Source organism: Pyricularia oryzae, chromosome 6, assembly GCF_000002495.2.
Source record: "Pyricularia oryzae 70-15 chromosome 6, whole genome shotgun sequence".
Taxonomy (NCBI): domain Eukaryota; kingdom Fungi; phylum Ascomycota; class Sordariomycetes; order Magnaporthales; family Pyriculariaceae; genus Pyricularia; species Pyricularia oryzae.
Window position 1 is genome coordinate 2,799,234 of NC_017853.1, and position 24,017 is coordinate 2,823,250.

A 24,017-nucleotide genomic window follows, 5' to 3' on the forward strand; every position below is an offset into this window, starting at 1 on the left:
GAACATTTTGAGAGAAAAGATATGTATGCATGCACATGAATAATTGTTTATATACAGTAAATCAAGCAAGCACAAGCTAATGCTGAAAGCATTGCTGAGAAGAAAAAAGTTGAAAAAAAAGAACACAAAGAAAGAATGGCAAAAAAAGTCGAAAAAAGATCTGCCCCCGCCCAGGATTGAACTAGGGACCTTCGCATGAAGGCGACCATGACGGTGCTACAAGTGCGACGCGCTACCACTACGCCACAAGGGCAGTTGTTAGCTGAGCTCCGTGATAGCATTATAATCACAACGTGGACCCGCAGAGAAACCGCTTCTCCAGCCATCACCTTCGGGGAGGGGAACGATATCTCGTAATCTCACCGCTACAAAATGACCACATAATTGGATACCATCTTGAGTATCACAGATTCTGCCTGTCCAGTTGAAATGCCGGTATTACTGCATAATGACTTCATTATTTGTAGATGCGAATGTTTGCACTTCGGTGATTATCTGGTTTCTTCAGTTTGTATTCTCAAATCCAAGGATATTATTTTGCCGGTAATTTAAAACCCCCGCTTATACTTCGGGATATTTACTGTTTAGCCAGCTGCAAAGAATTCGACGACGCATCTATTACACGACGCTTTTGGCCAGGGTCCTAAGGATAAGGTACCAGGCAGCTGTGAGGCCAATGTGTGCGCGGATGATTGGGTGTTAACGGTTGTTCGTCCCCAAGCGACACCGAGTTGGAATCTCGGCCCGTTACGACGGGGGAAAAAAAAAAGAAAAGGAAAAGAAATCACGCTCATTATGGTGTTGAGCATACATACCTATACTGGTACATATAATGCGCTTTCGCAACTGACAGACATGCTTGATTCAAAAAAATATCAAACAGACTCTCCCTACGATGTTAGGGAGGTTGAATGTGATTTTCTGTTTAGATTGTTTTTGCTGCACCAGTAAGCACTGGTTAGAACACATGCTTCTGGTTGCTTCTCTGAATTGAATTCATGGTGGGACAAGATCGTCGAACATTCTACGGCTGGCTGGTTGCGTGTGTCTTGCGCCAACCCGAGACTGTAGGTATGATAGGACGGGCTAATTGACTGGTTTGCTTTATTCGGAGCTTTGTTCAGATCAGCCCGGCTCCACACATACCATCCCAAAAGTCCCTCAACTTGCTTATCGTAAATGCCATCTTTGTAGGGAAGAGAGCACCAAATTCAACCTGTGGCCGCCAGTCAGTACCTTAAATTGGTTGTTCTATTCAGCCGGAGCATCGGCCCCGTTCACGCAAAGTTGCTTGCAGGCATGGGATGCAAGAAGGCGGAGGAAGTGCGGGAGCGAAAAAAAAAATAATGGACTGGGACCCAGCCCGCCCAGCGGCTCTCAACGAAATCCATGGGCGCGCCGCGTTAGCTGGAATAAGGCGGGCAGGCGGGTCCAACACCCCTGTATAGCAGTATACTAGCGGTACAAATTACGTAGTAGACATGATCCCCATGTGTTCCTGTCGACTCGTTACAACAGCTTTGCATCTCTTGGTACAAGCTGCTTTGGGAATATTCTCTTCCCTTTCTTAATGAAATTTTTGACATATTGAAATCTCGACGAGCAATCGGATTTCTGTTCATCCCCCAGGCTTCATCTCTCTGGATCATACCGGCTAAGGCTGGTCTGGGTTCTTGTAAGTTGCTCAGTCCCGACCCGGTCCCATTCAGACCTATTCCCACGACCCCGCCATCAATCATCCAGGGCTGTCAAAGTCAACGGTCCTGTGAGCCTCGTTCACCTGCGCCCGCGCAAATATTATCACATCAACGCATCAGATGACTTCTAGATGCGGTGTCAGCACAGCCTGAAAGGTTGCATCCAATCAAACACACTCGATAGAAAATTATTCAACGACCTGCGTTACTGGACTTTGTTGGCAACATGGGCAGCGGACTGACAGACAGCTGTTTTCCTAGGGCGGTAAACAGCCTTCTCGGGTAGCTAGGTAGCTCCTTTGCAGCTGTTCCCCTCAGTCACAACATCGTCATATACACTAGTCGACCGGTCTTTCTGTTCAAACCAAACTACCGACCACAACACCAAGAATCAAGCTCCAGCACACTCGTCAACATGGGCAGCGTTGAAGACGAGACGGCCCTTCCTTCGGGCGGCCGACTTTTGCTCATCTCAAATCGCCTGCCCATCACCATCAAGCGCTCAGATGATGGCCAATACAGCTTCTCCATGTCCTCTGGTGGTCTGGTCACCGGCCTGAGTGGTCTCGCCAAAACCACGAGCTTTCAATGGTACGGATGGCCGGGTCTCGAAGTCCCAGACGCCGAGGCCGGCCCTGTCGTGCAGAGGCTGAAGAATGAATACGGCGCCCACCCGGTGTTTGTGGACGACGAGCTCGCCGACAGGCACTACAACGGGTTTGCCAGTATGCAAAGACTCATCTGCTGTTCAGCTTCAAAAGCCTCTTTGGTCGCCTGCTAACAAAAGCCTTGCCGCACCATCGCAGACTCGATCCTCTGGCCACTTTTCCACTACCACCCTGGAGAGATCACTTTTGACGAATCGGCGTGGTCTGCCTATAAGGAGGTTAACAGGCTGTTCGCCCAGACAGTCGTCAAGGATGTGCAGGATGGCGACATGATTTGGGTCCACGACTACCACCTGATGCTGCTTCCTGAGATGCTGCGCGAGGAGATAGGGGACTCGAAGAAGAACGTCAAAATTGGATTCTTCCTCCACACGCCCTTCCCCTCATCCGAGATATACAGAATCCTGCCAGTTCGCCAGGCCCTGCTCCAGGGTGTGCTGCACTGCGACTTGCTTGGGTTCCACACATATGATTACGCACGGCATTTCCTGAGCTCATGCTCACGTATCTTGTAAGTCCATGTCCGACCAGGAGCTTTTTCTCTCCTGTCCTAGACCGAGAATGCCTGACTGATTTTATGCAGGTCTGCGCCAACAACCCCCAACGGCGTCCAATTCGCCGGTCGGTTTGTCACAGTCGGCGCCTTCCCCATCGGAATTGACCCGGAGAAGTTTGTCGAGGGTCTCCAAAAACCCAAAGTCCAGCAGCGAATTGCGGCTCTCACTCGCAAGTTCGAGGGCGTGAAGCTCATCGTAGGTGTCGACAGGCTTGACTACATCAAGGGCGTGCCGCAGAAGCTGCACGCGCTCGAGGTCTTCCTGACGGAGCACCCAGAGTGGATCGGCAAGATCGTGCTCGTGCAGGTAGCGGTGCCTTCGCGACAGGACGTCGAGGAGTACCAGAACCTGCGCGCCGTGGTCAACGAGCTGGTTGGGCGTATCAACGGCAAATTCGGCACCATCGAGTTCATGCCCATCCACTTCCTTCACCAGTCGGTCAGCTTCGACGAGCTCGCCGCCCTGTATGCCGTTTCGGACGTGTGCCTGGTCAGCAGCACGCGCGACGGCATGAACCTCGTCAGCTACGAGTACATTGCCACCCAGCGCGACCGCCATGGTGTCATGATCCTGTCCGAGTTCACCGGCGCTGCGCAGTCGCTGTCTGGCTCGCTTATCGTCAACCCCTGGAACACGGAAGAGCTGGCCAACGCCATCCACGACGCCGTCACCATGGGCCCCGAGCAGCGCGAGGCCAACTTCAAGAAGCTTGAGAGGTACGTCTTCAAGTACACCAGCGCATGGTGGGGCTCCAGCTTCGTCGCCGAGCTCAATAGGCTTGCAGCCGGGATTGAAGGTGCGGATGCGGAAGGCTCAAAGACCAAGATCGCCATCAGGGGCGTTGGCGATGCCGTTGCCGACGGCGCCGGCAAGGTTGCAGACGCCGTCTCGTCAGTCTTGCCGGGTGGCGACAACAAGACGGAGGGAAACTGAGGCTTGACGGGGTAACATAATGACTTTGTTTTATAATGACTTGTGATTTTGTCTCTTATTTACTATTTCATCTGCCTATTTGCGTGCCAGTGACGGTCTCTCTTTCATAAACAGGTTGTGCCTTTCCGAGATGCCACCGAGGCAAAATACACAAATAGCAAACGAAAGTAGGCGTAGCAGGAATAGATTTCGAATTGAAATTCTCCATGCACCTGAGAATTGATAACAGAGTATATTTCAGCTATTGTAATGCATCCACGGATACGTCAGAATGCAACCCTGATCAACGCAACATTCACATAAGTCTGGCTTGCCAGCCATTCCAATGATCAGCATGGCATTCATCACCTCAACAAACCTTTCCTGACAAATATTCCATGTCAAGAGCAGAAGCAGTCTAAGATCCCTCAAGTAGAAATCTAGGTATAGCGAATAAGTCATGGTCGAATAAAATAGCACTGGCTCAAAAGGTGCTGAACTCCCAACTCCCATGTGATATGCAATCCAGACTTGACAAAAACATTGCCCCACAAAGAAGAAGAGAACATAGGTATTATTTCCATCATCTTTCTGAGAAACCCAGCCACCCTTGTCTACCGCGTTCGAAAACAAAAAAAGAAATACCCGGATATTATCCCTATCGCCAGACTACCGAAAATAATAAAGACAAAGGAAAATCCATATAGACCATCGCCTCGTCTAACAATCAGTAGGGTGAGTCGACAACGTCATCCTTGCCCAGCTTATACCTGCCGCTGTCTCTGGTGCCGATCCTCGCCGACGAGCGCCTTCCACTACCGAGGAGTGCGTTCCCTGCAATGCTCTGCCTCGTCGGCTTCTTCAGCGTCTTGTTGTCCACCATGTTGACCTCGTGCGGCAGAGCCATGATGATGTTCTTGTCGCTGCCAAACTTGAAGTCGTCGGCCATGACCTCGTCCGAGTACCGCTTAATCTTGTATGCCGCCTTGTTTCCTGCCACAACCTTGCGAAGACTCCACTCGACCACGTACGGTCCGGTGGCTGTGATGATCTGCGTCTCCTCCTGGCCGGATCCAGTGTTGAAGCGCGCCGGCGTGAACGAAACGCCCTTGCCTGTTTCATAGGCAAACTGTGCTACGTGCTCTGGAGTCAAGGCCAGGCGACGCGGCTGCGGCTTGGAGTCTGCTGCGAAACTCTTCTCGAAGCCAAGCTTGCCCTCATTTTTGCCGTCCTTTTGGAGCGCATCGATAAGCAAAAGGTATGTACGGCATGTTCCCAGGACCCAGCGACCGTCCGCCGATACATCCAAGCCGAGGATGGGCTCTCCGAGAGCGGGGATGTGTGTCTTTGCGTTGATACCGAGGCGGTCAAATAGCCTGATGTCACCCTTGTTTGATGCGACAGCAATGTGTCCCTTCTCTGTGGTGGCGACTGAGGAGAAGTCGTTCTTGGATACATATTGCTTCAGTTGACTATCGACAAGCTTTGTGCCGGATAGACGGGGATCGATGCGGTATAGAGCATTGCGCGAGATACCCAAGAATGTCGGCTCGTGGGTCATCTGCGCGAACTTGTTTTCAGGCGCAAACGTCACAACAGGAATATCCTCGTGAACGTTCCACTCATCAACTACCTTGCCATACTCAAGGTCCATGCGGTACAATTTGTTGGGGTCGGCGTCGTTCTGCAGAATCATGTTACGATCCTCGTTGTGTAACATAACCTTCTTCGGGCTGAAGAGACCTCCCTTGGGCGTCTCGACCTTGGAAATGTTTGTGCTGAATTCCAGCTTATTGTTGGCAGTGTGCTTGAAGACACCGATTTGCGAGCCCCGGACCACAAATGACCTGTCGTGCTTATAGCCCACAGCCAAAGCTTTATTCTTGGCGCCGCCTTTGGTACCTGTCTCGACATCATCGTCCTCCTCGTCACTATCGTAGTGTTCACTCCTGGCTCCGTCGTCGGTGTCTTCCTCTTCCTCTTCCTCTTCCTCCTCTTCTTCTTCTTCAAGAAGCTGCGCCTCGGGAGAGTCCTCCATGGCCAAGTCTGCAAAGGCTTCAGTGACATAGTCGCGCTCCTTCTCCTTGATCTTTTCCCACTTGATCTCGTTCAACTGTTCCCAGAGAGCGCGCATCAGACCTTCTTGGAAACGCTCAAGCGTCTCCGTGTCCTTGAACCTGACGAGCCAAGAGACGGCTCCATGGTCAGAGAAGTGATTGAAAATGAATGACAGGAACTCAAAGTTAAAAACTGGGTTCATGTCTGCAATCACGGGCAATCCAACAAAGTCCTTCTCCGAGCTCGAGATCTGCAGCCAATACTCCCACTTTCCAACCTCGGATACGGTTGCCGTGACAGAAGAAGCTTGCAGAACGAACGCTCCAGACGGGAAATCAAAAAAGTGTAGCTCGCCTAACTCGGCGGCCAGGATCTCAGTGGCCTCCGGCGGTGCCGCTGCGGGTGGGGGACCAATCTCCCGGTCATTTCCCTTACTCGCCTTCGTTGGTGTCACCTCAGCTTCCAGAGGTGCAGTCTCAACTTCAGGTTCGGATTCAAGCTCGGGCTCGGGCTCGGGCTTTGGTGCCCGTTTTACCGCCTTATTAGGCGTGTTGGTGATTGTGGAAAACATCGATTCGTTAGCCTCGAGAGTTCGACTGATGGAGGGACTATGAATTGGGCTGGCGGGCGGAATGAGCTGTTCGTCAAAATCGAAACTTTCGAGGTCCGCTTCAGAAGCTGTGGTATGCGGCTTGCGATATTTCCGCTCGTACTGGCACTGGCGGGCGATACGCACAAAGTCGTCAACTCGTGCAGCCGAGGTGGCAGCTGAGCTATCGCAGACAAACTCGTAGACGTCACCGGCGTCGCCACTAAGGTCGCGCCAGCAAATCACGCGTTCCGAGGAACCCTCCCGGTTCTCAACCCTCAGGTGCAGGGCCTCGTCGAGTAGGAAGGTCTTTTCGTCCCGCTCCGATGAAAGGGCGTCCTCTGCGGTTTCTTCCTCGTCGCCCTCGTTGAGCAGTTCGGCTTCTCCTTCCTCGTAGAATCGCTGGACAACAAGCTGGTACTGAAAGTCTTGTGCGGTTCTGCGTATCGAAGCGGCGGCGTCCTTGAAGATCAGCTCAGAATAGCCTTTGGGAGAGAGCGGTCGGACGAGGTAGAGTTGGCCTTGGGGGAGTTCGATCAGTGACTCTTGACTTCCAGAGCCGAAGATAAGCTTGGCGGCTGATGGCGGGGTTATTTAAAGTGTTAGTTTGGTTCGGTCGTGTAGATAATTGTGAAGAGGGGTGAAGCCAAAAAAAAACCGAGCAGAAAGGAAGGAATGTGTCTCAAGGTGACAAAAGAAAGTCAAGAATGCAATCAGTCGTTATGGCCTCACTTACCATTGCGCACCAAAAACATCTTCTTTATCTTGGCTGGAAAGTTGGCAGGTAAACAGTGTTTTGTGTTGTTTGTTTACAGTCAAAATGTTGCGCTGCGGGGCAAGTTGCCTCGCCTGTATTTTGTTGCGAGATTCTTTGTTCTGTTGGGATGATGTCCAGCTGCAATGGAAACCTCTGGTTGTTTAGACCAAATGTCAATAGAGCATCTCCAAAGGCTACTAAATACCTAGCGATTTGCCGGAACAAAGGGAATACTCAGGCAACGAACGGCCGTGCTGGAATACAGCCTAGTTTTTCTGGGCTTAATGTCGTCTAAAGTCCAGCAATTTTCTAGGATAACTGCGTCATAAAAGCTGAGAAAGTAGTGACACCCCTCAGAAGACTATGTCATATCATTGGTCGAAACTCTCCGATCCAGACCCACCTGGTTGTTGACGAGCCATTGTAGCTTGCTGCTTTTGCTGCACATGACCCCTTCTACTAAGACCAGTCTTGATAACAAAACCTGCCTAATTTGCTGAATGTACCTTGATCTACCCGAAATCGCCACCTGGATGTGAAGGCTTGATGTTCGTTCGTACCTCTTTCGTTGATCTTTTTTCTCTTTTATTCAACTGTACCGGTATGTAAGCCTGCGTGAGACTTGTGCGCGAACCTAAGAAGCACAAGTGCGTAGCCACCAAGTCAGTGGCATCGCAGGAGATTAATGCTCCCTCGACCATAACGACAAAGAGATCCTACTTTAAGAAAGGGACCATACTTTGTGTTGCCACTTTTTTATGAGCTGGCAATTCCTATTTCTAGAATCTACGTCTGACTGTTAGCTCATGACGTTTTCACATGCCTCTGTTCTTATTTTTCTTCTGCACTACTTTGTCTTTTTTGCTTCCCAGAACATGTCAATTCTCATGTTAAATAGGCACCTACCTACCTAGATCAATCTACCAGGTCAATATCCACTCTAATCTATACGCCAAAAAAAAAAAAAAAAAAAGATAACGTACGCTATTGCCGAAGCCATATTTTTAATTAGGCATTGTACAGCCATATGATAGACTAATAACCTGTCCCGAAAACATCCATAAATCCAATGAAACGCTTTGGAAAATATATATGACCTGTCATTTCACTATGTTGTACGGACCGATGGGTTCCTAAACATCTTGCATATGCAATCTCCAGCTGCTTCGCCAACTCTCACAGCTCTCCTATAACGACCCGGTCCTTGTCTTCTCCAACGTCTGCCTTGTGCCCAAGAAGACTGTCTACGACAAGCCTTGCGACATTTTTGCCCATTAAAGCGTTTGTTTCCATTGTAGAAATGAAACTTTCCATTCCTGACGTGTAATACAAGCCAGGTCCCAGTATTGGGTCCTGGAATGTTACACGCGGTAGTGCTTGCGGGTAGGAGTAGAATACGTGAGGGTAGTACCATGTCACAGGACCAGTGCCTTTCCAGCTTTTAGCTTCACTCTCAGTCCTCTGAGCGGTGACTGATTCTGGAACCTGTACGCCCAGCAGTGAGGACATGAATTCGGTTGTCACCTTTTCTGGAGAAAATATCTTGTAAATAAATTCAGTCTTGCCCGTTGCTGGGTTGGTGAGACTTCGTTGATTGCTGATGCTGAAGAATCCAGCCTTGCCCGCGCCTGAAGATGCATCGTCTCCCTCGCCGAGTGTGGTCAATACAGTAGTCGGGGCTTCAGCATCGGCGGGCAAGTTGAAGAATGCGGGGCTCAGGCGCAGAGGAGATGTGAAAAGCGTAACATGTAGTTTGACGTAAGGGATTTCGTCGATCGGCCGCTGCAGGACCTCCTCGCCGGTATGGATGTTACTAAACTGATAAGGGGTCGCTATGACAACCTTGTCGAAGCGTTGCGAACTGCTCGCAATGCTACCGGAGCTGTCTTTACTCGTTTCGAGAACATAACCCAGTATGCTCGAGTCGTCATCGGCCTTGTCAAATTCAATGGATGTAACAGTTGTGTTAAGGTGTAGTGAAGCATTTGTTGCCTTCAACATGTGGTCGAATATTTGCCAGTTGCCTCCGGTGACTTGGGAGGCACCGTCGGGAGCAATCGATACCTACCCCAATAATATATCTGTGAGAAATAGCGCCATCCAGGAAATTGTTGAGACCGACTTACCATAGCATCAAGCCCATGAATGCGGCCAAGATTCGAGGCATAGTTGACACGTGTGGCCGCCTGGATGACATCTTCGGAAAAGGATGAACCGATCTATATCAAATGAGTCTCGTGAAAAGGGAGAAAGAAATGAGCAGGAGAAAAGAATCTTACATTATTCTGATCGAGGTATTGCGTGCCTGTCAGTCCCGTTATCTTGGTGAGCCCCAGCTCGTATGCCGTAGTCGTCAGTGAGCGGAACGGAAAATAAGGCTCCTCATATAGCTTCAGGAACTCTGCGATAGTTGCCTTCATGAGCTGTTGGGCTTTGTACGGCGCCTGGCCATACTTCCAAAACAGCTTGACGAGTTTCCACCAGTTCCATTGGCTATCCCGGGACTCAAATCTGAAGCGACTGCCATCCCAGATGACAAGATACTCATCCTCTTCAGGTCCTGGCGTCTTGAGGGGAAGTTTGAAGTGGTTGGCTGCGTTGTACAAAATATGATTGAGCTCGATGAAAATGGAGGCGCCGAGCTCTACTGGATGTTCAGGATCATCATAGGCGTTAACAGTGAGAGTACGACCTCCGATTCGGGTGGTCTTTTCAAAAACCGTGATATTTATGGGAATATTTGCATCACTGGCGAATTGCGTGAGATGGTATGCTGCCGAGGCTCCCGCAGCTCCAGCGCCTGATTCCGAATTGTTAGCTACAGTCTTCACTGTCGTATACTTTGTCCCAGATATGAACCGAAGTCACACTCAAGTGACAGTACATGACTATTCACGCCTGGGTCGTTAGAACTGACCGATGATAGCAATCTGTTGAGGCTTGTCGCAGGTCGTCACGGTGCCCTTGACGCCTGGAAATGGTGAACATTGTTGATCCGTAGGAGCCGGCTCGGCTCCAACCAAGATCCACAAGCTCGAAGCAAGCACTGCTAGTTCTGCGGAAAGCCTCATGTTCAAGATAATCCCCGCAACGACTAAATGAAAGGATGAACGACTTCGATTTTTTTTACAGTTTGCGCTTGATCCCTTGACTGAAATACGGGTTGGGATTGCTCAATTATTTATTCGCCTACTCATGAACGCGTTTGAGTTCTTGATCTACGCTATGCCGTAGCCTGGGTTGCTGAGTGAGGACAACATAAAACGCTGATGAAAGGTACCTGTAAAGTGGGCGAATCCGAGGCGGGGTACGCCGTACCCCTTAACAACAGAATGTCTTCGCTGATTGGCCGAAGCTCAAACACCCTGGTCACCGCCGCCCGCCATGTCCCGCTCTGAGAGCTTGCAGGCGTCAAGCAAAAAAGTTCGTGTCCCGCATCGGCGAACGGCGCTATCAGACGGCGTCAACCAGGCATTCAACGAAGCAAAAACTCCCTGCTTCCACAGACTTTACACGCCTCCACACCAAAAGATACTAAAGCCATGTCGGCGGCGCAGCTTCTCAACCCCAAGGCCGAGTCCAGGGTATGACACACAAATTCCCCCTCTGTTCATCTCGCAGGGTTCCGTGACTGACGATGGATATAGCGGCGGGGCGAGGCTCTGAGAGTCAACATCAGCGCCGGTGAGGGACTGCAGGATGTCCTCAAGTCGAACCTTGGCCCCCTTGGGACCATCAAGATGTAGGCCGCTACTACTGTACTCACTTGTTTTGCGATTTATAACTGACCTTCGCTAGGCTTGTCGACGGCTCGGGACAGGTAAACGAATCGAAGCGAATACCCCTCGGCCTTGCGCAATCGACAACTGACCGGAAATCTTTGCGCATAGATCAAACTTACAAAAGATGGAAACGTTCTACTTCGCGAGATGCAAATACAAAACCCCACAGCCGTAATGATCGCGAGAGCTGCCACAGCACAGGACGACATCTGCGGTGATGGAACAACCTCTGTTGTGCTCCTTGTTGGAGAGCTTTTGAAGCAGGCGGAGAGGCATATTCAGGAGGGCCTGCACCCGAGAATCATTGCGGACGGCTTTGAAATCGCGAAAAATGAGGCTCTGAAGGTATGATGGTTGGCAGCTGCGTCTTCGATACGTACGGTACCCATCGTTTATACTGATCACTTCTTGTCGATTTAGTTCCTCGATGACTTCAGGATCCCTCGCGATATCGACCGTGAGCTTTTGATTAGCGTTGCTAGGACTTCCCTGGCGACCAAGCTCAACTCGACCCTTGCGAACAAGCTCACTCCGGATATTGTTGACGCTGTCCTTGCCATTTACAAGGCACCCGCAAAGCCTGACCTGCACATGGTGGAAATCATGAAGATGCAGCACAGGACGGCCTCTGATACGCAACTGATCCGGGGCCTTGTTCTTGACCACGGAGCGAGGCATCCCGACATGCCCAAGAGATTGGAGAATGCCTACATCCTGACCCTGAATGTTGGCCTGGAGTATGAGAAGTCGGAGATCAACTCTGGATTCTTCTATAACAGCGCCGAACAGCGCGACAAGCTCGTTGAGAGTGAGCGCAGACATGTCGATGCCAAGCTGAAGAAGATTGTTGAGCTCAAGAAGGAAGTTTGCGGCAACGATCCCAAGAAGAGCTTTGTGATTGTTAACCAGAAGGGTATTGACCCTCTTTCGCTTGATGTTCTGGCCAAGAACGGCATCTTTGCCCTGCGGAGAGCCAAGAGGAGAAACATGGAGCGCCTGCAGCTTATCGCCGGAGGCGTGGCCCAGAACAGTGTTGAGGATCTTTCACCTGAGGTTCTCGGCTGGGCTGGCCTGGTCTATGAGCAGCAGTTGGGAGAGGAGAAGTACACATTTATCGAGGAGGTCAAAGACCCCAAGTCGGTCACGTTGCTTATCAAGGGCCCGAATGCGCATACCATCACTCAGATCACCGACGCTGTCCGGGATGGCCTTCGAAGTGTCTACAACACCATTGTAGACAAGAGTGTCGTTCCCGGTGGTGGTGCTTTCCAGGTTGCGTGCGCTGCTCACCTCCGCAGCGACGCTTTCTCGAAGACTGTCAAGGGAAAGGGCAAATGGGGTGTCCAGGCGTTTGCCGATGCGTTGCTCATCATCCCCAAGACTCTTGCGGCGAACGCCGGTCACGATATCCAAGAATCATGTACGTGTTTCTCTTCTGCTTATGTATTAATGCGAAATACTAACCCACCTTTGCAGTGGCCAACTTGCAAGACGACCTTGCCGATGGCAACGCTTTCGGCCTGGATCTGCAGACCGGTGGTACCATGGACCCAACATTGGAGGGTGTCTACGACTCCTTTAGGGTGTTGAGGAACTCTGTTGCTTCAAGCGCTAGCATCGCATCAAACCTCTTGTTGTGTGATGAGATGCTCAAGGCACGACAGATGGGTAGACAAGGAGGACCTGGCCCAGGCATGGATGGTCCAGAGGAGTAATTGCGTCTCTTTCACATAGACACGATACCAATGTACCTATAGCTCTGCAACCCCAAGGCGTTATATGGTAGATATGGATTGATCAAAAAGGAGGTAGACAGCGTAATTGTGTTCCACTGTTCAGTGACAGAGCATATGATGACCGACACATCCTAAAACACCAACACCCGACAATGTCTAGAAAGGAAAGTTATGTAGCGGTATCCTACCCTTCATCGCTTTCATATATTGCCCCCAAAATTACATAGACCAATTCCACCCCACCCTTCTCTTTTTTTGCCCCGCGTCGCGCTCACAAAAAAAAGTCCCTAGCCCCACCAATGCGACGCCTCCGTTGCTTAGGGAATTTCTGAACATCAACAAACGAATTTTCTATTCATGCGCCAGGCCATACACAATGGTCAACTACGATAGTGATTCTTCAGGAGAGGGGGAGGATTACACCGAGACTGATGTTCTTCTTGGATATACCTCCAAGGAAGCAGGAGCAGAAACAGTTAGCCGTCTCGGTGGCCGTCCTGTAAGTGCCACTTAAAACGCTCCTCAAAGTTTCACGGCTAACATGACATTTATCACTAGGATTGGATAATAGCAGACAAGCCGCCATCAGCAGCGTTGGCAAAATGCAAAGTCTGCAAGGACCTTATGGTCCTCCTACTGCAGCTTAACGGAGAACTCCCAGACCGTTTCCCAGGCCATGAGAGGCGACTCTATGTATTCGCTTGCAGGAAAAAGTCATGCCGGCGACAGGAGGGCTCAGTTCGTGCCCTTAGAGGTCTAAAGGCATCTGCACTATCGAATGTTCCTGCGGCGGCGGCAAAGGCCCCGGTGGAAAAGCCCCCGGCAGCCAAACCCGCGCAGCCCAGCACAGGACTAGGCGAGTCCTTATTCGGTGTCAAACCATCTACTGGCGCCAGTTCCGGTGCCGCAAACCCCTTTGCAAACCCATTCTCAACAAAACCACAGCCAGCCGCAGGAGCAAACCCCTTCAGCACCGCCAGCAGTAAAGTCGAAGCACCACCTGCCCCCGAGGCAGCACCCGCAAAGCTAGAAGCCGAGACCAAGACTCTCCCGGCAACCTTTGCAGAGAAATTGAACATCAACAACACACAACCCCCCGCCGGACCACCACCCCCGCCGGAACCGTGGCCCGCGGAGGATGCGCAGCCCAAGGCCTACCCGGTCTCGTGGATCTCGGATGCTGAGTACGAAACTCTCGAGCCGACGCCGATGCCGCGCGTGCCCACCGTCTCAATGGATATTGACGATACTGCCGGCGGCTCCGGAGGCAAGGAGGACAAGGTTGTCTTTGAGAGCAGTATGGATGCTCAGTTCCAAAAGTTTGCGGACCGCGTGGGTGAGAACCCGGAGCAGGTCATCCGCTACGAGTACAGCGGCAGCCCGTTGCTGTACAGCAAGGATGACAAGGTTGGAAAGGCGCTGGAGGCTGGCAAGATACCGTCTTGTGCCAACTGTGGTGCCAGCAGGGTGTTTGAGGTACAGCTTGCGCCGCATGCCATCACGGAGCTGGAGCGGGAGGAGGACGGATTGGATGGTATGGATTGGGGTACTGTGATCGTCGCCGTTTGCTCCAAAGATTGCCAGGAAAGAGGCGTAGGCGAGGCTGAGGTTGGTTACGTGGAGGAATGGGCTGGGGTGCAGTGGGAGGAGCTCACAATGAAGAGGTAGTCCAGTATGGTTGCGATCACACACATGAAAAATATCATAAACATGGCAATGGCTTCGGAGCCGGTGGCTTTTAGGTAACAATGGATCTGCCATATATACCCAGCAAATTCGTCCACAACAAAACTTGTTGTTCATGCAGGCATGGCTTCAATAGCTCATAGCCCCTGTAACATTCCACGGCATCGACTAGCACCAAGATCGCATAAACTCCGCCTCAACCTGAACGCATGGCTTTTGTCCCAACCTTTTATACCCTTCCCATGAGCAACATTCGGATTCGAAACGATGGCTGGTATCATAAAATCTATTGCGTCGTAAACCATAACATGCCCCGACACAAGACCCTCATGCAACCTCTTCCCATGCCCTCCTGATAACCCTCGAGAACATTTCCACGTTAACGTCTTCCCTAATCTCAGCCTTCTTCGCCTCGTTGTCGGGGTTCTTGGGAATCTGGACGATGTCGCCCTCGATCTTGAACCCGCAAGCCTCCGTGATGAACGTCTTGAGCGGCGCCTCGTCCAGACCCAGCCACTGCTCCATTAGCGAAAGCTGCACCTCCCTAAATGCTTGGCTGACCAGGACGGCGATGCGCAGGCGCACCATCTCTTCAAAACCCTGAATGTCGGTGGTGAGATCGGCGTAGAGGTCGTCGCTCTCGATAGTGGCCCAGAAGCGGGCGTACTGGGCACCCTCGAGCTGGTTGTTGAGGGCACGCAGCTTGGACACGGCCTCTGAGAGCTCAGATTGCTGGGAGAGGGCGGATGGGCTGAGGAGGTGCAGGGCTTGGCTGAATTGTGGGGAGGGAAAGAGGGTCATGGCCTTGACGAGGATGTTGGTGATGACCTCGTCCTTGATACGGTCTGGGTTAAGTTGGTACCTGTCAGGTTGGGCGAGGGGGAGTAGGTAAACTGTTAGCTTCCGATTCATAACCTCGGGTGTCCATGATCGTGTAAATAGCTCCGCGCTGGAAGGAGAATAATCAGGGTCACAGTTGACTTCAGCTCCATATGAGCCGGACCAACCTGCGCCGCGGACGAGCAAACGCAAGTCGGTCCGGTATCATAGGATGTAGTCAGGTAATAGGAAACGTTTAATCGTGCATCATAGGAAGGCGGGCAGACTGGACAAGTTGCGGGTCCAGAGTCGAGAAAACCAAAATCAGGAAACTGCGACTGGTGCAAGCCTTCGGGTATCCTTACAGCTTCAGCAATGTCCTGTTGGCATTGCAGTCGCAGAACCTCTCCTCGCATTGTGTTGTGAGGTATTGCTCGAGTGTGCCAACGGCTTCGGGGTTGTACCTCTCGAGGCCATTGATGATGTTGGTGATGAAGTCGGGCCTCTCGGGCGGGTCCTCGCTGTTGGGAAGACGAGGCATCTTGAATATGTGGGTGTCCCCTTCTGTGATATGGAGGTGTCGGGTGGAGGGATGGTCGTCGAGCCTCGTCGTCGTTCGTTGTCGTCGTCTTCAAGCGAGGGGCAGGCCAGCGCCTTTTTGGAAAGTTCGCGTATGGTGGGGCGCAATTTCGTCGTGTGTGAAAATGCTTGTTTGGCTCGATTAGGACTAGCGCGCTTGTGATGTTGCCACGTGATTTGGTGGCTAGTTGGTGAATAGAATGACCTCACCAATTGATTGGCGCGCAGAGAAGTTACATGTTTGTTTGTGTGCCATACATTGATGTCAGGCAAGGAAGCTTAGCTTTTATCCGGGCTGATACAGTAACATGCTACCCGAATCTCAATTATCAGCCTCAGTAACAATGTACGGGTGAAAATCTCTCACGATCACTGAGGTTATTCACAATTACCAGTATGATCATCCTGTGTGGTCAATAACACTTGCAACCATCACACTACAACGATGGGCAGCCCTGCGAAGAAGAGGAAGCTTAATGGCGACACCAAGCCAACGCCGTCTCGAGGGCTAGAATACTTCTTTGCCAAGCAGAAGCAAAAGCCCCCAGAGCCACCGTTGAATGAATATACCGCCACATCTAGCCAAGTCTTGAGTGACGAGGAGCTTGCTCGTAAACTGCAAGCGGAATGGAACAGGGAGGATACTGTTCGTAACGAAGCCCAAGGTGTATCATCTAAGGAGAGCGAGGGTGTTGCTGCACGAAATGCGGATGGTTCGAACTTGGACGATGCTACTCTCGCCACCGACAATCCATTAGCCGACGGTAGCGCCCTTACTGTAACTGCGAATTCAACAAAGACCAACACACTCACTCTCCAGTCTGTTGCGTCTGCTGAGGACACAATCTCCTCCGTAATACCTCTAGACGAAAGTCCATTAGCATTCAACGTTTCAGAATACATCACCAAACTGAAAGCTCATTGGAATGCAGAAGGTGGCAATGCCTCTTACGCCATCCTCACTCGATGTTTTGTGCTCGTAAGCGCCACGACCAGTCGCATCAAGATTGTCGATACTCTGGTGAATTGCTTGAGGATTCTTATAGAAGCAGACCCAGACAGTCTTCTACCAGCGGTGAGCATCGCCTCTTTATATCCATGACCTCGCCATTCCAAAGCATTTATACGTTCTTCGTGCGCCCATGGTTTTTTTGTAAAATAAAGGGATATCAATTTGGGATAAATTACTACCCGTTTCATCGCCCCTGCTTATTTCTCAACATTTTTCTTTGTTGTCTCCCGAATGCTACTTATCTCATCTCGATCACTTGCATCTCTATGCTGGTTGAATTGCCACTAACTGCCACTTTATAGGTCTGGCTGGCTACAAACTCCATTTCGCCGCCATATATCTCGCTGGAGCTGGGCCTTGGTGGATCGGCAATTTCAAAGGCTTTGAAACAAGTATGCGGTCTAGACAGCCGCAGCCTCAAGGCCATCTACGACAAACATGGCGATCCGGGCGACGTTGCGTTCGAGGCCAAGAAGAAACAGAACTTCACCCTGAGAAAGCCCAAACCACTTACTATAAAAGGTGTCTTCCAGTCCTTGGTTAAAATCGCTCAAAGCCAGGGCCAGGGAAGTGTCAACGTGAAGCAGCAAATAGTAGACAGGCTATTACAGGATGCCCGAGGAGGCGAGGAAAGCAGATTTATTGTTCGGACCCTCTGTCAACATGTAAGCTTCTCACAATTTTACGCTTGTGATAGCTCTGCTATGGTGACATAGCTGGATATTGAATGTGTAGAAACTAACCATTTCTTGTCCCTACTAGCTACGGATAGGAGCAGTCAAGACAACAATGCTCATCGCGTTATCGAGGGCTTTTCTCTTATCAAAGCCCTATGGGGCTGACTTCGAAACCAGAGATACCAAGGAACTGGCTCGCTTGAAGAAAGAAGAACTTGCCGAAGTTTGGGCACGAGGCGAAGAACTCGTCAAGGCTTGCTTTGCAAGGCGTCCCAACTACAATGACCTTGTTCCGGTGCTTTTGGAGATTGGCATCACGGACGAGCTGCTTGTGCGCTGCGGTCTAGCAATTCATATACCGCTGCGACCTATGCTGGGAAGCATCACCAGAGATCTCAGCGAAATGCTCACAAAACTTCAGGGGCGTGATTTTGCTTGTGAATTCAAGTATGATGGCCAAAGAGCTCAAGTCCACTGCGACGAAAACGGAAAAGTCTCAATATTCTCCAGACATCTGGAGTTGATGACTGACAAATATCCTGATCTTGTTGCGCTCATCCCCAAGATCAGGGGAGAGGGTGTTTCAAGCTTCATCCTGGAGGGAGAAGTTGTAGCCGTCGACTCGACGACGGGAGATCTCAAGAACTTCCAGACACTGACCAATCGTGCCCGGAAGGACGTTGAAATTGGTAGCATTACAGTCAATGTATGCCTGTTCGCGTTCGATCTTATGTTACTCAACGGACAGCCACTCTTGAATAGACCTTTCAGGGAGCGCCGCGAGCTGTTAAAGTCCCTGTTCATCGAGGTTCCTCACAACTTCACTTGGGTCAAGAGCATAGACGCAACATCACAAGATTCCGAAGCTGTGCTGGAGTTTTTCAAGGCTGCTACCGATCAGAAGTGCGAAGGGTTGATGGTGAAGATATTGGACAACTTGCCCGATATTGCCTACAAAGGTGACGGTACTACTGAGCCAGTAGACGAGCAAGAGAAAATCTCCAAAACTACTACCGCCAAGGCGAAAGGCAAAACGAAGACAAGGGCTGATAATGCCGAGCCCAAGAGAACACGAAGGAAGCCATTGCTCGCCACTTACGAACCCGACAAACGCCTCGACTCGTGGCTCAAGGTGAAGAAGGACTACGACTCAACATTTGATACACTGGACCTTATTCCCATTGCTGCCTGGCATGGCCAGGGCAGGAAAGCCAAGTGGTGGTCTCCGATCCTCCTCGCCGTCCGTAATGAGGCGACGGGGTCGCTTGAGGCGGTCACCAAATGCATGTCAGGCTTTACGGATGCCTTTTACAAAGAGAATAGAGCATTTTACAATGACGGCGAGGAAGACGGCGAAAGACAGAACACGAGAGCTCGAAGGCCAGCTTTTGTGGAGTACTCGGGTCCAGAGCCTGATGTTTGGTTCGAGCCTCAAGAGGTTTGGGAGATGGCATTTGCGGACATAACTCTCAGTCCTACATACACTGCCGCAATCGGTTTGATCAGCGATGAAAGGGGTCTCAGTCTGCGATTCCCTCGATTTCTGAAAAAGCGAGAAGACAAGAGTATTGATGAAGCCAGCTCAGGTGAATTCCTTGCAACCTTGTTCCGTAAGCAAGAGGCCAAGGCACCGACGGTCGCACAGGGGATACCAGATGATGAATACGAATGACCTATCATGCTATATTACGGGGCTCAGGAACAAAAGACTATCAAGGACTAAGTAAAGTATTACTAGCCAACAGGCTTCAATCGTGCTTGTGCTCCGGCCAGCCAGGGGCAGTCCACGCTACCCTCTAGCCTACTCTTTCCAGGCGCGATAGACAATACGGGCACCGTATTTCTGACCCTTCTTCAAAACTGTCATGTTCTTCCACTCATCCACATTGACAGCGTTGACATAACGGCTCGGCTCGACGCAGAATGCACTCCGCGCCTTCCGGGCTGGCACGCCACCAACCTCGGGCACGTCGATGTACTTGCCAGTGTAGAACTGGAACGCAGGCTCAGTGCTGTACACTTCGAGGTGAATACCCGAGTCTGGATGGTGCGCGGCAACGTGGCGGCTCAGGGGCAACGATGAGGTGTCAATAGGGACGGACTCTGGCTTGTCGTTGGCGATGAAGCAGTCGTCAATGCAAGGCTCCTGGGGGCCGAGAGTGAAGGGCTTGTTTCCCTCGAACTTGGAGAATGCGCCAACGCCGCCTGTAGGGATGCCGCCGTCATCGACTGGGAGGTATGCGTTGGTCGCGATTTCAACCACTGTGCCGGCGATGGAGGGGCCGCCTGTCAAGTTGAAGTATCTGCGAGCCGTATTGAGATATATTAGCACTCTAAACCTGCTTTGCCAACAGTCACAGAGGTAGCGGGTCAGGCTTACGAGTGGTTGGTCATGTTAATGGGTGTTTCTTCGGCATCTCCGACCAGCTCGGCAATGTACTCGATGCCCAAAACAGTCACCTTCTTGCCATCGACTGTCTGCTCGCCTGCCGTGTAGATCGTCTTGGCCTTGACGGTGCCTGGGAATCCTTCATCGCCGTCCTCGCTGGTCAACGAGAACTCGACGGACTCGCCGCCGACCAGCCCCTCGATACCGGGAATGTCGCGAATGCCGACAGCTTTTGGCCCTTCCCAGACGCGCTTACCCCAACCGACAACGCCTCCATGCAGGTTGTTCGGTCCGTCGTTGGCCGTGAGGGTGTAGCTCTTGCCGCCGTTTAGCGAGTTGATCTTGGCATCCTTGGTGCGGTTCGCGACGCGGCCAATGGTCTCGCCAAAGTAAGGGCTGTTGTGCTTCTCGTAGAGCTCCTGAGTGGGGAAACCCTGGACAATGTCGACGTCACCAACCTTGAAGGACTGGATGATTGCGCCGAGCGGCAGGAGCTTGATCGGCTCGTGAAGAGACATTGTTGTAAGGGAGATGTGTGCAGTATGTATTTACGAGCTAACTAGGATTATTGAGGCTCAGCGTCCAGGCTTGCGATGCAGTATCAAAGCAGTGATCACAATGGGGAAGATGGGGAAGAGGAGCAGCTGAGCTAAGTAGAATCGATTTCTCTATTAAGGAAAGCCAGGCTGGATCTATCGACAGGTTTCGCCCGAAATACCCACTTCTATTCCACGGCACAATTCAGCCTAATGTTTGATATTCTTGTCATATGGCAACCGAGTCTTGGTGTCAATGATCTCACAAGAGGTGTGGTGCAATGGAGACAAAGGCACCAACCTACCATATTGCCCCTCGTCACTTCAACGAGGTGGTTTCTCGGCGGGGAAGGGCGCCATCCTGCGGGGTAGCTACTGCTGTGGATAATCATCGTCCCTGTCCTATGCGCGCCAATGCAGACTCAGAAGCAATCCATCGTACTGGGGTTGAGCAACCTGCTATATTAATACCATCGCCCTTGATAATTGAATCATGTGCAGTTCAATGCATAATGCGACATGACTTGTAGAATAGGTATTTATACGATTGACACCTATCTTCAAATGCCGTAAGAGGTTAGATAGCAGCCTCCCTGTCTTTCCATTCGCGTGTCACCTCTTTGCTTGTCGCTGCCGTTTTCGGTACATGCAGTGCGGGGATGCATGCCTGCCCGTTCCAATCCAAGATCGGCACCTGGCTGTGGCGGACTCAAGTTGCGCCTGATCAATTTGTTGGCAAGCTATTAGAATGAAAAGGCGCCGCCAGATAATGACATGGCGGCGGCAGTACAGTCCGTTAAATCATATCTGAGAGGCAGACTGTCCTTCATCTCTCCCGCCAACTTTATCTATTCCTAATTCAGCCTGCGGTCTTACTGAGACACTGAGACTCATGGCCCGTCAACAAGTTCCACACTACAATTCGTTCACTGGATTCTTTTACCAGGCGTAGTCATACGTTGACTGTCAGCCACTGCACAGTCAGTTTCCTTTGATGACATGTGTGCTATTGATTCTTGGTTTTGTCCACCGCATCAAGCTAGCATTACAATCATCTTTCTATCTGTCCGAACAGCGACTTTTACACAGTGCACTGCGAGCAGCATGCTCGAGGTCATATACTCACTTCAAGTACAAAATCCTTGATCTTGCGGTTGGATATCCACAGAACTGATCGCCGCCGCACGGGTGGAGGCTCCGAATAGGAGCAATGGCAACACTGAAACCACCGACGGCGCCTTTGGCAGCTTCAACATCACCGAAGCGCAAACGAGACCAGCTATCGTTGGACAGCAGACCCCACACACCAGCCTTGCAAAATCAAACATCAAATTTCTCTTTTGAGCTCCCTGCTAAAGATTGCGAAGATGGAAACAGCAGCCCGCGCTCAAAGGTAGCCCGCAAGTTCCAGGGGCTTGCCCTGGGCGTTGTCGCAACCGATAGCGGGGCAGGGACTTTGGCGTCTTCATCACAACCTCCCGACGCGGATAGCACATCAGGTGCCGCAAAACGCTCGGCCATTGAAAGCTTTGGCAGCAGCAAAGAAATGCATTATGTGTCGGTCGAGGGACATGCCGACGATGGGTCGGCCATGCGCAAGCGATTAAAGCTTCCAGACGCTACAGAAACCACGCCACGCAAACATGACGCCGTACTGGCTGGCGCGTCGCTAACCCACACGTCGAGCGTATTTACCCCAATTCTGGACAAATCACCAGAAAATCAAGCGAACAGCCCTGCCAGAGATTCAGGCACCACGGACCTGAAAATCGCGGGCCTATCTGGCGGCAAGGTAGCGCAAAGTAAAACCGGCAGTGGCATTTCGGTGTTCAAGGGGCGTCGTCAACAAGCCGGCCCACCCTTAGTCGCTGCCAAAACCAACGGCGATGGGAATGCTACTGAGGACTCGGACATGGAAGTGGTGGATCCTGTGCGCGCGGCTTTGACCTGGCACGAGGATGAGATTACGGTTTACGACCCGAACGATGAGGACGACGATGGCGTCGGTATCAACGGGATCGGGTTTCGACCCACGCCTGCCATCGCCCACGCTCGATCCATGAAGCGGCGCCAGCAGCTTGCCGAGTACAAGAAACGAGAAGAGCGAGAGGCACGAGCTAGGAGGACATTGCGTAGGAGAACAAGTCCGAAATCGGGCAGCGAGGCAGCCCAGGTTCCGGATGGCGATGCAAACCCTACGCAGTCCCCCGAGCCACCGGCGAGGAGGGTCCGTTTTACGGAATTTGAACCCACCGTCGTAATCACCACTTGATGAAATTATGAAATGCTGATGAGGCTTTGGCGTTTGGAGCGCATATGGCGTTTTGGATTTGCAACATCTTTTCCGGTCCTGGTAGTTCAAACGGTGCGGAGAGGACCTGGTTTATTTTATACGTGGTTAAAGGGATGAGTTCATCTTGGAGTTGACGCCTGCATGGCTTCATCTATGTATAACGGACGGCTTTGACAAAGATGGCGCTTTTGGCTTGCAGATGAAGGCATACGCATAGGCCATATGACAAAAGCTGCTCTTCTTTGAATACCAATATATACCCATGTGCAACACTGGCGGCTTCAACTAATTGACCACAGAAATGGCAATATTCTATATACTTACACATAATGTCACAATAGCGTTACATCCCATCCCTTTTTTCAAAACTGCGCCCTGGTCGACGAAACTACCAAAACTTGTACCAACTCTTCTGTGTTGCTAATCTTGCGGCTTCTGCTTCCTCATCGGCCTTTTTCTTTGCCTCTTGTTTCGCTTTCGCCTCGGCTGCTCTTTGGGTATATACCTCTACGGTTCTCTTCATGTTTTCTCGTTGTAGTCTCCGGTTGTACTGACAGTACTCGTACGAGCCTGTCGCGGCGAGCACGAACGCTCCCACCGCCCAATTTGCGGATTTAGGTATCGGGGCTGTGCGTCAAGTGGTGTTAGTTTAGAGTACTCGTTTCCACATCAAAGATACGGCGAGCGCCGCTGTCAGGGGGCTAATGCGCACCTCCGATCACATAGCGCAGCCCACCAACCGCCGCACCGGCGGCTATGCCCTGCAGAAACCCATCTCGCGAGCACGGTGCCTGGTGGACCTTGAGAAAATCGTCGGCGCTGATCGTCTTGACCACCTCGCCCACACCCGCGTTCGGTTGGCCGGCCCGGGCCTTGATCTCCGCCCTCCGTTTGTCCTCCTCCTGCAGCGCCTTGACCTGCTCGGGCGTCGGTGCACCTTGAAACTGCTGCTGCTGCCACGGCGGAGGCGCTCCTTTCTCAGATCCTGACGCCGGCGGGGTCGGTATTATATTCATGGGGGCTGTAGGAGCCATGGCGTGATAGTATAACTCGCTATATCGGAGAGTTGGTCAAGTTTGGTGTGTCGTATGAAATCATCTCCTAGTTCTAGTAGGAGGCTCGTTTTCTCGCGCCGCTTTAGCCCACTACTTGCTGAAAGCAAGCTTGGAGCTCTCCGAATTTCAGTAGTCGTTAGAGGCGCAGGGTTGGGGTTGATGACAGGGATGGTAGTCCACTAAATAAAATTGAGCAGGGGTTAAAGTGCTCTGGT

At 51.4% G+C, this 24,017-nt stretch overlaps 10 protein-coding genes and 1 non-coding gene across 11 annotated transcripts; 5 read left to right on the top strand and 6 right to left on the bottom strand.

Moving 5' to 3' along the window:
- Positions 1–161: 161 nt before the first annotated feature.
- Positions 162–253, bottom strand: MGG_20275. Its single transcript has one exon. It is a non-coding gene; the product is annotated as a tRNA-Thr (tRNA).
- A 1,261-nt stretch (positions 254–1,514) lies between these two features.
- MGG_03860 (alpha,alpha-trehalose-phosphate synthase 1) lies at positions 1,515–4,112 on the top strand. The gene is made up of 4 exons (XM_003719983.1): positions 1,515–1,675; positions 1,959–2,422; positions 2,504–2,876; positions 2,949–4,112. Exons 2-4 carry the CDS (start codon positions 2,113–2,115, stop codon positions 3,853–3,855), a joined length of 1,590 nt encoding a protein of 529 aa, XP_003720031.1. The 5' UTR covers positions 1,515–1,675; positions 1,959–2,112; the 3' UTR covers positions 3,856–4,112.
- Position 4,113: 1 nt separating this feature from the next.
- Positions 4,114–7,526, bottom strand: MGG_03859 (vacuolar import and degradation protein 27). The gene is made up of 2 exons (XM_003719984.1): positions 7,218–7,526; positions 4,114–7,059 (listed from the first exon to the last, which is right to left on the bottom strand). Exons 1-2 carry the CDS (start codon positions 7,234–7,236, stop codon positions 4,562–4,564), a joined length of 2,517 nt encoding a protein of 838 aa, XP_003720032.1. The 5' UTR covers positions 7,237–7,526; the 3' UTR covers positions 4,114–4,561.
- Positions 7,527–8,218: 692 nt separating this feature from the next.
- On the bottom strand, positions 8,219–10,454 carry MGG_03858 (uncharacterized protein). The gene is made up of 4 exons (XM_003719985.1): positions 10,156–10,454; positions 9,518–10,038; positions 9,365–9,457; positions 8,219–9,302 (listed from the first exon to the last, which is right to left on the bottom strand). The coding sequence occupies exons 1-4, from the start codon at positions 10,307–10,309 to the stop codon at positions 8,415–8,417; spliced, it is 1,656 nt and encodes a 551-aa protein (XP_003720033.1). The 5' UTR covers positions 10,310–10,454; the 3' UTR covers positions 8,219–8,414.
- Positions 10,455–10,653: 199 nt separating this feature from the next.
- On the top strand, positions 10,654–12,925 carry MGG_03857 (T-complex protein 1 subunit zeta). Its single transcript, XM_003719986.1, has 6 exons — positions 10,654–10,822; positions 10,886–10,980; positions 11,037–11,058; positions 11,129–11,365; positions 11,441–12,440; positions 12,497–12,925. Exons 1-6 carry the CDS (start codon positions 10,781–10,783, stop codon positions 12,733–12,735), a joined length of 1,635 nt encoding a protein of 544 aa, XP_003720034.1. The 5' UTR covers positions 10,654–10,780; the 3' UTR covers positions 12,736–12,925.
- Positions 12,926–13,048: 123 nt separating this feature from the next.
- Positions 13,049–14,663, top strand: MGG_03856 (uncharacterized protein). Its single transcript, XM_003719987.1, has 2 exons — positions 13,049–13,255; positions 13,315–14,663. The coding sequence occupies exons 1-2, from the start codon at positions 13,133–13,135 to the stop codon at positions 14,422–14,424; spliced, it is 1,233 nt and encodes a 410-aa protein (XP_003720035.1). The 5' UTR covers positions 13,049–13,132; the 3' UTR covers positions 14,425–14,663.
- MGG_03855 (uncharacterized protein) lies at positions 14,459–15,937 on the bottom strand. The gene is made up of 2 exons (XM_003719988.1): positions 15,627–15,937; positions 14,459–15,304 (listed from the first exon to the last, which is right to left on the bottom strand). The coding sequence occupies exons 1-2, from the start codon at positions 15,800–15,802 to the stop codon at positions 14,770–14,772; spliced, it is 711 nt and encodes a 236-aa protein (XP_003720036.1). The 5' UTR covers positions 15,803–15,937; the 3' UTR covers positions 14,459–14,769.
- A 143-nt stretch (positions 15,938–16,080) lies between these two features.
- Positions 16,081–20,703, top strand: MGG_03854 (DNA ligase 1). The gene is made up of 3 exons (XM_003719989.1): positions 16,081–16,915; positions 17,155–17,517; positions 17,615–20,703. The coding sequence occupies exons 1-3, from the start codon at positions 16,286–16,288 to the stop codon at positions 19,199–19,201; spliced, it is 2,580 nt and encodes an 859-aa protein (XP_003720037.1). The 5' UTR covers positions 16,081–16,285; the 3' UTR covers positions 19,202–20,703.
- Positions 19,171–20,619, bottom strand: MGG_03853 (aldose 1-epimerase). Its single transcript, XM_003719990.1, has 2 exons — positions 19,910–20,619; positions 19,171–19,832 (listed from the first exon to the last, which is right to left on the bottom strand). Exons 1-2 carry the CDS (start codon positions 20,434–20,436, stop codon positions 19,331–19,333), a joined length of 1,029 nt encoding a protein of 342 aa, XP_003720038.1. The 5' UTR covers positions 20,437–20,619; the 3' UTR covers positions 19,171–19,330.
- A 480-nt stretch (positions 20,704–21,183) lies between the features above and the next one.
- Positions 21,184–23,100, top strand: MGG_03852 (uncharacterized protein). Its single transcript, XM_003719991.1, has one exon. It carries the CDS (start codon positions 21,665–21,667, stop codon positions 22,724–22,726), a length of 1,062 nt encoding a protein of 353 aa, XP_003720039.1. The 5' UTR covers positions 21,184–21,664; the 3' UTR covers positions 22,727–23,100.
- MGG_03851 (uncharacterized protein) lies at positions 22,786–23,932 on the bottom strand. Its single transcript, XM_003719992.1, has 2 exons — positions 23,460–23,932; positions 22,786–23,374 (listed from the first exon to the last, which is right to left on the bottom strand). Exons 1-2 carry the CDS (start codon positions 23,779–23,781, stop codon positions 23,136–23,138), a joined length of 561 nt encoding a protein of 186 aa, XP_003720040.1. The 5' UTR covers positions 23,782–23,932; the 3' UTR covers positions 22,786–23,135.
- Positions 23,933–24,017: the final 85 nt, after the last annotated feature.

What these genes read in the sequence shown, in the direction of transcription:
- MGG_03855 (XM_003719988.1), bottom strand. Translation starts at nt 15,802, where the DNA reads ATGCCTCGTCTTCCCAACAGCGAGGACCCGCCCGAGAGGCCCGACTTC. An exon ending in AACAGGACATTGCTGAAGCT is followed by an intron (nt 15,305 to 15,626) that starts GTAAGGATACCC and finishes CCAACCTGACAG; the next exon opens with GTACCAACTTAACCCAGACC.
- MGG_03851 (XM_003719992.1), bottom strand. Translation starts at nt 23,781, where the DNA reads ATGGCTCCTACAGCCCCCATGAATATAATACCGACCCCGCCGGCGTCA. An exon ending in GCTGCGCTATGTGATCGGAG is followed by an intron (nt 23,375 to 23,459) that starts GTGCGCATTAGC and finishes CTTGACGCACAG; the next exon opens with CCCCGATACCTAAATCCGCA.
- MGG_03852 (XM_003719991.1), top strand. Translation starts at nt 21,665, where the DNA reads ATGGCAACACTGAAACCACCGACGGCGCCTTTGGCAGCTTCAACATCA.
- MGG_03854 (XM_003719989.1), top strand. Translation starts at nt 16,286, where the DNA reads ATGGGCAGCCCTGCGAAGAAGAGGAAGCTTAATGGCGACACCAAGCCA. An exon ending in CAGACAGTCTTCTACCAGCG is followed by an intron (nt 16,916 to 17,154) that starts GTGAGCATCGCC and finishes GCCACTTTATAG; the next exon opens with GTCTGGCTGGCTACAAACTC. An exon ending in TTCGGACCCTCTGTCAACAT is followed by an intron (nt 17,518 to 17,614) that starts GTAAGCTTCTCA and finishes TGTCCCTACTAG; the next exon opens with CTACGGATAGGAGCAGTCAA.
- MGG_03857 (XM_003719986.1), top strand. Translation starts at nt 10,781, where the DNA reads ATGTCGGCGGCGCAGCTTCTCAACCCCAAGGCCGAGTCCAGG. An exon ending in TTGTCGACGGCTCGGGACAG is followed by an intron (nt 11,059 to 11,128) that starts GTAAACGAATCG and finishes CTTTGCGCATAG; the next exon opens with ATCAAACTTACAAAAGATGG. An exon ending in CGAAAAATGAGGCTCTGAAG is followed by an intron (nt 11,366 to 11,440) that starts GTATGATGGTTG and finishes TTGTCGATTTAG; the next exon opens with TTCCTCGATGACTTCAGGAT.
- MGG_03856 (XM_003719987.1), top strand. Translation starts at nt 13,133, where the DNA reads ATGGTCAACTACGATAGTGATTCTTCAGGAGAGGGGGAGGATTACACC. An exon ending in GCCGTCTCGGTGGCCGTCCT is followed by an intron (nt 13,256 to 13,314) that starts GTAAGTGCCACT and finishes ATTTATCACTAG; the next exon opens with GATTGGATAATAGCAGACAA.
- MGG_03858 (XM_003719985.1), bottom strand. Translation starts at nt 10,309, where the DNA reads ATGAGGCTTTCCGCAGAACTAGCAGTGCTTGCTTCGAGCTTGTGGATC. An exon ending in TCAACAGATTGCTATCATCG is followed by an intron (nt 10,039 to 10,155) that starts GTCAGTTCTAAC and finishes ATTCGGAATCAG; the next exon opens with GCGCTGGAGCTGCGGGAGCC. An exon ending in AATACCTCGATCAGAATAAT is followed by an intron (nt 9,458 to 9,517) that starts GTAAGATTCTTT and finishes CATTTGATATAG; the next exon opens with ATCGGTTCATCCTTTTCCGA.
- MGG_03860 (XM_003719983.1), top strand. Translation starts at nt 2,113, where the DNA reads ATGGGCAGCGTTGAAGACGAGACGGCCCTTCCTTCGGGCGGCCGACTT. An exon ending in GCACTACAACGGGTTTGCCA is followed by an intron (nt 2,423 to 2,503) that starts GTATGCAAAGAC and finishes GCACCATCGCAG; the next exon opens with ACTCGATCCTCTGGCCACTT. An exon ending in AGCTCATGCTCACGTATCTT is followed by an intron (nt 2,877 to 2,948) that starts GTAAGTCCATGT and finishes GATTTTATGCAG; the next exon opens with GTCTGCGCCAACAACCCCCA.
- MGG_03853 (XM_003719990.1), bottom strand. Translation starts at nt 20,436, where the DNA reads ATGTCTCTTCACGAGCCGATCAAGCTCCTGCCGCTCGGCGCAATCATC. An exon ending in ATTAACATGACCAACCACTC is followed by an intron (nt 19,833 to 19,909) that starts GTAAGCCTGACC and finishes TACGGCTCGCAG; the next exon opens with ATACTTCAACTTGACAGGCG.